General features: G+C 45.7%; 2 protein-coding genes across 2 annotated transcripts; both read right to left on the reverse strand.

The window, feature by feature from the left end:
• Window positions 1–869: 869 nt before the first annotated feature.
• On the reverse strand, window positions 870–3,452 carry LOC120691732. The gene is made up of 5 exons (XM_039974905.1): window positions 3,164–3,452; window positions 2,970–3,040; window positions 2,709–2,808; window positions 1,580–1,828; window positions 870–1,473 (listed from the first exon to the last, which is right to left on the reverse strand). The coding sequence occupies exons 1-5, from the start codon at window positions 3,269–3,271 to the stop codon at window positions 1,195–1,197; spliced, it is 807 nt and encodes a 268-aa protein (XP_039830839.1). The 5' UTR covers window positions 3,272–3,452; the 3' UTR covers window positions 870–1,194.
• A 2,707-nt stretch (window positions 3,453–6,159) lies between these two features.
• LOC120690381 lies at window positions 6,160–9,287 on the reverse strand. The gene is made up of 5 exons (XM_039973017.1): window positions 9,060–9,287; window positions 8,880–8,953; window positions 8,599–8,722; window positions 6,810–7,085; window positions 6,160–6,729 (listed from the first exon to the last, which is right to left on the reverse strand). Exons 1-5 carry the CDS (start codon window positions 9,180–9,182, stop codon window positions 6,460–6,462), a joined length of 867 nt encoding a protein of 288 aa, XP_039828951.1. The 5' UTR covers window positions 9,183–9,287; the 3' UTR covers window positions 6,160–6,459.
• Between the last annotated feature and the right edge of the window lie 1,513 nt (window positions 9,288–10,800).

Raw genomic sequence — 10,800 nt, forward strand, 5'->3', positions numbered from 1 at the left:
GATGGTGTATCTATAGCATGCCCGTGGCGAGCGGCGTAGTACCTTGGAGGAAGTCATCGATGGATCGGATCATGGATGATGGCCTTCTTGTCTGTGCACGGGTTGGGGCTCGGTAGATCGTTTCGAGTGCGGCGCATCGACACGAGCACAGCCGCCTTCTTGCCGCGGAGAACCCCCGGGTGTCCCCGGATTACGTGCCCTCTAGCCTGTGACAAGCTTGCTCGGGGGCTCCGGTCCTTTCCTGTGCCACCTTGCTTCACGTACTGAGACGCCCTGAGCGTGCCACCACCGCCTGGATGAGATCTGCAGGCGAACGCAACGCACTTGCACCTCCGCGTCTTGCAGCAGGTGACCTCGGTCGGTCCTGACTTAAAAGTACCGAATAGCCACCGATTCCTTTCTTATTTACCAAACATGTTATATGAGTATATCCACTGTAAAACACGTAGTATGTATATCCACCACACACACAACAAAACGGCCGCACACGCCATGGGGGTACCATTGGGTATGTCCATAGTCACAGAATTCGGAGTCGATGTCTCGTCCCACGACTCGGGAACGCCGTTCCGATTCGAGGGTCGAGGTTAAAGAGAGTCAGTGTCCCATTCAAGGTTGGATCGCGTTCCGGTTTGAGAGGGGTCGTAGCCCCATTATTAGCAGATTTAATTGGGATAAGAAAGTTATTGATAGCGGATTGATGTGATTTTTGTTAGATAATAAGCTGAGTACGGGTAGTATGATCTAGATGTACTATTTTGTATGTTTCTTATATGCTTGTGCAGATTAATTTCTTCATTAGTGTGTGTGTATATATATATAGTTTTTGTCTTTTTAAAGACGCATCGACCCGAAGATATCGACCCGGATGAATCAGAGTCGCATTCCACGTAATAATTTATCGTTCTATAGAGGTATACCCCTTTCGTACCACAATTTTATAAAGTGACGACCCTCGACCCCGTTCCTCGACCCGGTCGACTCAAGAACTTATGACTATGGGTATGTCACAACGCACTACCAACCAAAGCAGAACATTTGGGACAAGCCAAGCCACGCCTACAAACCAAACGTAAAACCAGATCGTCGTAAGGACCGGAGGAGGACTCATCTCCCGATCACCGAACACAAGGCCGCAAACTGCCACCCCACCCGTGCGGCCGCCGAGAGCATGACCCGTTGCAAGACGGGCAGCTAGGCCAACGAGATGCTGCTGTCGCCGCCGGGAGGCTGCCGGGTCCGGCGGCCAGCGTGCTCTCCGGTCGCTGGGGCCTTCCCGTCCGCAGAAGCGCTGCTGCTACCAGCCGCTCCTTCCAGCCTCGCGCGGTTCGGAGGCTGCTTCGCCGCGGGAACCGAATCCTTCTCGAGCATGGCCTTGCCGTTCACATCAGTGGGCTTGCTGCTGGCTCCTTTCTTCTTCGCCGTCCTCGCTGCGATGTCGGCATCGGCCTCTCCGAACGAGAAGGTGCTCACCTGTCCGATCCATTGAGCGCAGCGATAGTTAGCTGTTTAGTGGAGTTTAATTTCGAGCTACCACGCATCGAATTGGGGTACCAGAACAGGCATTGCCGTTTTTCACCTGCGACAGCGAGGCGGGGCTGGTGTAGTCCGATCTCCTTGACCTGTTGGGCTTGTGGTCCTCACGATCGGCGAAGATGTCGTGGCCGCTGAGCTCCTTGGATTTTGCACTGGAGACCTGCCTCTTCGTCTTAACGTCTCCCTCGCTCTCGATGGTGTGGCTAAGCTCATGATGCCTCGCCACCTCAGCTACTGATTTTGGCTTCCTGGGAACAATGCTCCTATCCTGAGCAAAAGTGATCTGGCTTGCCTGAAGATTATAAAAGCTGGTTTAGTCTCACCATATCATGCAGCGTGGTACGGTTAGTTTTTCATGATTTCTTCCAAGTAATGTATAGGCCATGTGGACGGGGAATATTTGTTATGTTTCTGCTTCCTGAGCAGACAATAATATGAAGAGCACAATTGACTACCAAGTCACCAAATTACGGCATACATAGGTACCTGATATTTCCAGATGGGAACTATTGAGTATTGACCATGAATTTGTAGTCTGTTACATGAAAGCTAATAAAGAAAGTTGATCGAATCTTACATGGAAAAAACTTAGTTGATCACAACACAATATGATGTTTGGAATTCTAGTTGCTGATGCTTTATATGTTCTGTTTCATAATGAGAAAATTTTCTTTTACTCGAAAGCAAGACCTACATAATTTTTGGATATTGAAGAACTGAAAACAGCATAAGACTTCTGCTCTACACACATTTTGATTTGCAACAGATCCGACATCTTTAAGAACACCACAGAACGACATAAGAGGTTAACTCAATTTCAAATCAAACAATCATGTGGTGACAATGCTGAATCTCTAGTCCTGTTTAGTCGATCAGATTTGCATCCCACTTCGTCCAGTAAAGAATCCCAGCTAAGGCAGTAAACACTACAAACTCGACTTCTAATAAAATGCAGCTAAGATCTATAGCATTGCTGAATATGGACAAAACCGGAAACCGGTCCCAAGTTCCCAACACTTTATGCAACCAATCTGACATGCATGTTTGATGTTTCATTGATTCTACCGACATGCCGCGTGAAACAAAAGGAACTATCTCCAGCATACACAACGGGTACCCAAGTACAGAAGGGGAGTGCCAAACAAGAGAATGCGGATCCAAAAGTTGCGAACCTGGCGATCGCGGGATGCGGCTGGGGCGGCGGCGGCGCTCCCGGCCTTGAAGATGCCGCTCCCCGTCATCTCCTTCAACTTGGGCGCGGAGCCCGTGCTCCTGGAACGATCAGAGCAGCAGCCATAGTCAGTAAGCAGCCACATTTTGGTGGTCACGCATATATACAAGGCACCCATCGCATCGAACGGCCTGATCCGGATCATATAGAGGAAGCGGAGCGGGATCCGGCGATGCACATGGAGGCGCGGAAGCTATCTCACATCTTGTTCACGCCGTCGGCCGCCTCGGCGCCCTGGCCCCCGAACACCACCTTCCTGAACTCCTCCGTCGGCTGCAGGGCGAGCGAGCGAGCGTGGAGTAAGGTAGAGATCAAGGATCGGAAGCCGGCGGCGCGCCGCACGTACGGGGCGGGGCGGGGCGGGTGGAGGAGGAGCGGTGGAGCTGGGGTCGTCACCTGGTTAGGGCGGCGTGCCGGCAGCGGCCCGGCGCCATCGGGGTGAGGCCAGGCGAGCAGGCCGGCCGTCGAGGTGTGGGAGCTCCTCACCGGGGCCGCCCTCTCCATCTCCCTGCGCCTCTCGCTACCGAGGGAGGGAGGGATCGGGGGAATGGAGACGGTGATGGCGAAGCGCGTCGTCCTGGGAGGCTTCGATTCGTGATTATACCTTAAGCTTTCCTCCTCATCGAAATGAAGATGTGGGGCCGCCCCAGGTATAATCACGCTGGCAACGCAAATATCTCAGGGGCGTTTAGGTCACGCCAAGCTTGGGTCATGAAATAATTTTATACGATGGTAATGCAAAACAAATCCTATTTTTCAATGTTACGTATATTTACTTAAAACCATTTATTTATTTATTTGAACTGTTGAATTGTGAATTAGATTATCGGTTTGGTGACGGGTACATTTTTGTTTTTTTTCGTGCACGTAATCAATGTGTAGGTACAATGCAGGCCAGTTGCTCGTCTAAAATCCAGCATTAGTGCTCGTGGCTGCTCGTTTTCTTCCGCACGGATGCCTTGCTTAGAGCTAAATCTCCTACCATTTCGAGTGTCCGAGAGAACGTGCCATAGTGTACCAATCACATCCAGCCTAACCTGACGTGAATAGCATCGCTAGACCCCGTAACACGTGACTTTGCAACTGGGTCCCATAGGGTTATCAGGTTTATTTGTAACTTAAAGGCTAGGATTGTCCTTGAGATTGAGCTATATTTGTAACTTTACCTAAAAGGTCCTCCGAAAGTGCAATCAAGCACGAGGTGATCCTGGCCGGGTCTCCAAACAGGACAGGAAAGCTCTCCCTCTAAAACTTGCTTCTGGGCTGCCTCAACTAAAGAAAATTAGGAAGATTATCCGCGAGACTTGGATTTTGGTGGAACCTGAACAGAGCTGGCATGACACTGAAATTGTTTCTGGCTTTCTGCTATCCTTTTGTTGTGAATATGCTCTTGCACGTTGGTTTGGTTGTTACGATGTGAGCAACATTGGTAACTAATAATCAGGGGTGTCCCCGCAAAATATGTGGGCACTGTGTAAAATTATAATTTACATCTAATTACAAAGTAATATAATAATTTTTATAGTATAAATTATTGCATAATCACTTGGCCTTCTGCCCCACCGTGCCGCACGAGGCGTTGGCCCGCAGCTCCGTGCCTCACGCCGCCAGTCCACCGTGCCTCCCCACTGCACCACTTCCTCCGCCCCCTACCTCCCCCCTCCCCATCCAGATCTGAAGAAGAAAAGAGGAGGAAAGAGGGGAAGGGAACGGAGAGACAGAGAGTCAGAGAGCTGGCCGGGAAGGGAAGAGATAAAAATCATGTGGGCTCGAGGTGCGTACGACTGTCATGTCAATTTTGCAAGCACTAATGATATTAACTAATAGCAAAGCATCTCCAACAATTACCTATCCCTCTCCCTAATACCAAAAACTTATCCTTTTGGTAATGGAAGGTGTTCTAGCAGACTACCAATACCAAAAAAAATTTGGCAATCGCCAAAACACACCTCCCTCTTGCTCAAATATAGGAGGTTTCTCGCTCCACCCTATCCTTTCAGTAATCTGCTATAACATTTGTTACTAAAAATATAAAAAGTATTATTTGTAATGAATAAAAAAAATATATAGAGTATGAGAGATAAGCAATCTGCTGAAGATGCTCTAATCTAACTTGGGGCCTGCATTTTTAGGGGCCCTGTGCCGGTGCACAGGTCCAGCGTGCCTAGGGGCCTGCTAATAATAATAAGTGTGTCGTTGGTAACCATTGCGAGTAGTTGAGTGTTGCTGACAAAGTATAACAACTCGATCAAAACAAGATATAGGTAGGCAAAATTGGGAAGAGGGTATCTTTCTTTACTTTTTAAATCTCTATTATTATTAGAGTAAGCAATTACTTTTTGTCCATCGTAGTCCTAATCGAAATTCAGATGACCGTATGATGAGTTAAAGGTTCGAAACCATTTAGAATTAACGCTTTGTGAGTAAAATAGAAAAATAAAAAAATCCAAATTACTCTCCTATAGTATGGCTAAAGTCTGCATAACCTTTTAACTATTTCTTAGTTCAATTTGCCCCTCTAAACTATGTCATTTGGTTCAATTTAGCCCCTAATATAATTTATCTTTTCTGTTTCTCCATACACAAGTGGAATGTCAATCTAAGGTATTGCAGGGTTGTAGTTGGTATAACATATGTTAAAAAGTATATATTATAACTTTTTCATCATTAGTTGTCCTATTATTTGCAAGGTTAATTTATTATCAAATGTCAGATCCTATAAAAATGATGAAAAATTCTTGAAATATTTCTCTAAAATACCTTATGATGCCCACTATCATCTTGTAAATTTTTTAACTTAAGACTTAAATTGTGCTCAGACAATCAAAAGATAAATCTTACTAAGGGGTAAATTGGACCAAATGTTATAGTTAGGTAAGTTGAACCAAGAAATAGTTTAGGCGGTTATCGGACTTTGATGATACGTTAGGGGAGTAATCCCGACTTTTTCCAAAAAAAAAGGCAGCTCGCCATCCGTCAATTCTTTTTTTTTTGGGAAAAAGGAATTCCTATCAATTGTGAAACACATTTTCAAATGATTGAAATCGTAGAAAATAAGTTTGATATCTTTCTAATGTCTTATTAATACTTCAAAAATAAACCCTTACAATTTAGCTTCAAATGGGCTATTGTATTTTATTTTTTGGAAAGGTTCATTTGTTTGCTACGTTAAGTTCCATTACACGCATATTGTGCTTTTTCCCAGTAATTTTAACTATACAAAACCATGCAAATAGAATAAGTAACATTCATGATGCTATCAACATTTATCTGGTGATACATAGCGCTGTATCCCTTGTACGAGGTCGATAGTAAATAGCGTCCACGTAGGTGTACCGTGCATTTGTTCTCGGTGCAAAATAGGCGACGCTTCGTCCATACACAGTTGTCAGTTAATGTGCGAGATGTGAGCTTGGTTCAGACTCATGTTATTATTTGTCAAAACATATCCACCGTACACACGCTACGCACTGACGATAGAACGGCATGGGAATCTCACAACCAAACCAAACATGCACACACCAAAAGTTAAACTAGACCATCATCAGGACTAAAAGTGGTGCTGCTCACTGCCGCAACACGATCGGAAACAGCACATCAAACTGACGGTCAAACAGCCTGTGGCATCAGCGAACTTCTACAGGGATAGACTTGGATTAAGGCAAGGTCCGTCCCCATTCCAGTTCAGGATGTTAAACCAGCGCGATGCTGCTCTCGCCACCAGGAGGCTTGCGGTTTCCACTTGGGTGCTCGCGGGTCGGTTCCTTCCCATCAGCAAAAATATTGCTTCCAGTTATCTCCTTCAGCTTTGTGGTGCTCAGATGCTTCTCAGCAGAAGCTGGCGGGGCATCTCCCTTGAAAATGTCATTGCCAGAGAGGTCATTGAACTTCTTGCCAGTTATCTTCTTTGCTGTCTTTGGTGCGCTGTCAATGTTGGCCTCTCCAAATGAGAACGTGCTCGCCTGTGGAAAGACAAAATTAGTTGAATCACTTTGACCTGCAAAAGGTGAACGGAGTACCAGAAATGTTGAAGCTGCAGTACGTTTGCATTTCTAACAGGTGTGTCAGAGGCAGAGCTGCCATTTGATGAGTTCCTTGCCCTGTTAGATCTAGATTCCTGAGTATCAGAAAAGATGTCGTGGCCGCTAAGCTCCTTGGATTTTGCATTTGATATCTGCTTCTTCATCTTACTGTCCGCCTCACTTTGAAGAGTGCCACTAAGTTCACGCTGCTTTGCCACCTCAGCTACTGAAGTTGGCTTTTTGGGAGGATCAGTTCCATCCTCAGCGAACGAGATGTGACTTACAGTACTGATTGCCTGAATGCAACACGATACTGAATTAGTCTACCAGTAAAATCAGGATCATGCCAGAAAAATCAAGTGCACATTAACTATTAAGTCACTAAAGTATGGATTAGACACCAAAATTAGACAATGTGCCAAACAACGAAAGTCTGTTGTATATACAAGAAAAGGCTTCTTAACAGGACTGAACACCAAAATTAATTGTACAGTATGATGGCTGAAACTATTACCCCTGATTTATGCATTTTGATTCACAATCATGACTATTGAAAGAAGCATGAACAACATAAAAGGCTACTTGGATTTTGCTCCAGAACACCTCTCATAGGAAAAGATTATAAATCTTAAAACAACATCATCACTGTGCAAGCAGGGACAAACTAACCAACTATAAGTTAATTACGGTTGCCACAAATATGGAACTGTAAGTTGCTGGCTCCAACTCATGTGTTTTTTTAAAAAAAACAATCAGTTAAAAGCTGATTCGATCTAGGTGAGACCTTATCTGCTCAGAAATGAAGAACCCTCCATGTGAAGTGTGAACTGTGCATGCCATAAGTTGCTAGCTCCAACCGTTAAAAACAGTTAAAAGCTAACTCGAGCTTGGTGGGACTTGATTAAGTCAAATATGAAGAATACCCCCATGTTTGATTGAGCCATGCATATATATTGTAAAAGAATGCAGACCTCTTATACTCAACCAGTTGATGCCATATGAATACATACTCATTAGATGAGGACTAGGTTTTCGTTGGTTCACTGTAGACTTACTTTCATATTATTTATTTAAATTGCTATCACAAGTGTCGTTTTGTGCTCCATGCTTTTGTCGAAATGCATGGACGAGGATCATGGTGTTCATTCTCGGTCCAGTTGCTGCAGGGATGAGTTGAGTAGATTGCATAGATTTCCAAGAAAGAGATCCATGTTCTAGAATATTTACCAAAATCTTCTTGACAAAATACCACCACTAATCCTGCTAATTATGATTTGTAACTATTCTAAAAGAGCTGTAGAGCAAAACCCATTATCTTTTTGAATCAAACAATTATGAAGTAAGCTAGCAAGTAGCAACACACTAAAATCTCTAGAATCGGTCCTATAATAATTTTTGCATTTCTAATATGTTTCATGTAAAATCAACTAACATGGTAGCAGTGTTATTCTCATGGAAGTCATGGTCGTTAAAATTCATCACACTGCAAAATTAATGTGTCCCACAACTCCAATTCTATAGTACCGTGCACCTAAGATCTATAGCATTATTGCACATGGACTAGAAGTGTGTACTGAGCCCAGCAAATGTGCACCCAATGTGACAGATATGCCTCATTAATTTCCTCTTGAGACGCCGTATGAAACAGAAGCGTATATCGCCAGCACATGGAACAAGTACCATGTATAGAGCACACAGTATGACAGGAATGGCAGGATCCAAGCGCTTCCAGACTAATGCAGCACGCAACCACACAAAAATCAAGCAGAAATGCCGATCCAAACAAAAGCTCAGCACAGATTTCGGCACCTGGCGCGGGGCAGTCCGCGCGGGCTTCGCGGCGGCGGCGGCCTCCCCAGCGTCGCCATTGCTACCGGCCGCGAATATGCCGCTTCCCGTCATCTCCTTCCATTTGGGCGCGGAGCACGGCTTCCTGGAGGAGCGGCCATCTAAGGTCAGTCTCAGATCAACCGAGGTGAACGAATCTCTTGATCCGAATCAAAGGACCACGCACGAGAGCTCGGCGACGAGCAAGAGATGAAGAGGGCGGGGATTGGGGGGTGGGGGGGGGGGGGGGGGAGCAATCTGACCTCTTGGTGAGGCTGTCGGCCTCCTCCTCGGTGACCTGGCCCCCGAAGACCACCTTCCTGATCGCCTCCGACGGCTGCGCGGAAGGGAGCGAGGCGAGCTCAGTGGGTCAATCGGGGAAGATGCAGCGACTCGTGGAGGGAAGAGTGAGGAGGAAAGCGAAGACGGGGAGTGCTAGCTACCTGACCGGGGCGGCGAGGCGGCGACGGCGTGGCGGGGGCGGGGCCCTGGCCCTGGGGCTGCGGCCACGCGAGCAGGTCGGCCGTGGAGGTGTGGGAGCTCCTCACCGGCGCCGCCCGGTCCATCTCCTCCTCCCCGCTCGCACAGTCGCACTGCTCCTCTTTCTCTCTCTAGGCGCTTCGTGGCTTTCTCTCTCTAAAAAGGAGGGGGCGGTGTGAGACTCGTGAGGTGGAGTGGAGCTGGAGCAGCGGCAGCAGATATGGTGCGGGGTCCTTGTTCTTCGCTTCCCTTTCCCCTTCGGCGACGCAGCACGTGGCTACCATCGCTGACTCTGCTTTCACTGACAGGTGGGGTCGGGTTCGGTCCTCCAAGACTGACCGACGTGCGGGCCCAGGCCTCAGGAGGAGGGGTTTGCGTCTATTTTCGTGTACTTCGAACCCATTTCTTTCATTGGACCAAAGAGAGATTTTTTTGAGAAATATATTTATTTGTTTTTTTGGCAGATATGTTTATTTGGTTGTACATGGAGTATTATATGTGTACTTATATAGTTGTTCGCAGTATGCTGATTAGAGTTTGCGAGGCACTTTGTCCGTGTTGTAGTATGCGAACATCAGCTTTGTTTAACTTGTCAGTCAATCAAATAGCAATATTTTTCTCTCACAATAAATTATCACCAGCTACTAGCTATCAGCCAGGCAGCAGTACTTTTTTCTCATAACAAATTAACACCGGACACCAACCACAGCGTATCAATATCTCTTTTCGTTCTCGACCATTTTACCTTCTTGCGTTGGTCCGCCCCGTGTAGCACCATTGTTGCAACCGAATCTACAAGCAGCACACGTAGGGACCAAGCGATTTGGAGCGTGAAATCGATCAACTGACGTGATGATATTCTAATTGTCTGCTTTTCCTCAGTCTTGTTCTTCTTGCTTTGACTTTAGCTTCGTGCTCGACAACTTTTGGCATATAATGCTGATGATGCAAGTAGATACTTAATTATATATTTTCTGAATTAGCTTACTAATTATGATATCATGCTACTTTAATTTATTTCTCTACCTAAAATAATTGCATATGATATCAATCTATTTTATTTTATGAATTATTGTATCGACTGAATAATCTAAAATATTAAAAACATGCATGGTATGCATCCCTATTCGGTGTGTGAGTGTGAGTTGGAGGAGCTTATGGAAGAGGAATATGGCTAGACGGCTAGACTAATAGAATTGTTTTTCCTTGTGTGTGGCTCTGCTGAATTTTTGTCATGTCTACGGAAATCTTACCATTTCTTTTACTCTTTGTGACACGTGGAACCTAAAATAATATTGCTTAAGATTAATTCCGAATCATACACTTGCCAACGTAGTCAAAGTGGCAAATTTGATCGGGAACCAAACATGCTCTAAAGCCACCTCCCACCTGGGCACCCATACTGAAACCTTAAATCCTCAGCGATGCTTTTCTCGTTGTCCATCATCATTGCCACCGGCACTGGTTTCTTTTTTCGCAATCGTGCGTGAGCACGTTTTCATTAAGAGAGTAGTTATAGACACAAATTTTGATCACACAAGAGCACAAATGACTAAAATTAAAGAAACACTGAAAAACACACATACAAACGACACAGCGACAACTCGAACAGTAGCAAAGGAATACGGAGAAGACAAAGGGCACGACCCACACCACTAGCCAGAACCCTACAACTGAACCAGCAAGCAAAAACAACAACGTCCA

This window comes from Panicum virgatum, chromosome 9N (assembly GCF_016808335.1).
Source record: "Panicum virgatum strain AP13 chromosome 9N, P.virgatum_v5, whole genome shotgun sequence".
In the NCBI taxonomy this organism is placed as follows: Eukaryota; Viridiplantae; Streptophyta; class Magnoliopsida; order Poales; family Poaceae; genus Panicum; species Panicum virgatum.

What these genes read in the sequence shown, in the direction of transcription:
- LOC120691732 (XM_039974905.1), bottom strand. Translation starts at nt 3,271, where the DNA reads ATGGAGAGGGCGGCCCCGGTGAGGAGCTCCCACACCTCGACGGCCGGC. An exon ending in CGGCACGCCGCCCTAACCAG is followed by an intron (nt 3,041 to 3,163) that starts GTGACGACCCCA and finishes CTCGCCCTGCAG; the next exon opens with CCGACGGAGGAGTTCAGGAA. An exon ending in CCGCATCCCGCGATCGCCAG is followed by an intron (nt 1,829 to 2,708) that starts GTTCGCAACTTT and finishes TATAATCTTCAG; the next exon opens with GCAAGCCAGATCACTTTTGC.
- LOC120690381 (XM_039973017.1), bottom strand. Translation starts at nt 9,182, where the DNA reads ATGGACCGGGCGGCGCCGGTGAGGAGCTCCCACACCTCCACGGCCGAC. An exon ending in GCCGACAGCCTCACCAAGAG is followed by an intron (nt 8,723 to 8,879) that starts GTCAGATTGCTC and finishes CCGCTCCTCCAG; the next exon opens with GAAGCCGTGCTCCGCGCCCA. An exon ending in CACCTGTTAGAAATGCAAAC is followed by an intron (nt 6,730 to 6,809) that starts GTACTGCAGCTT and finishes GTCTTTCCACAG; the next exon opens with GCGAGCACGTTCTCATTTGG.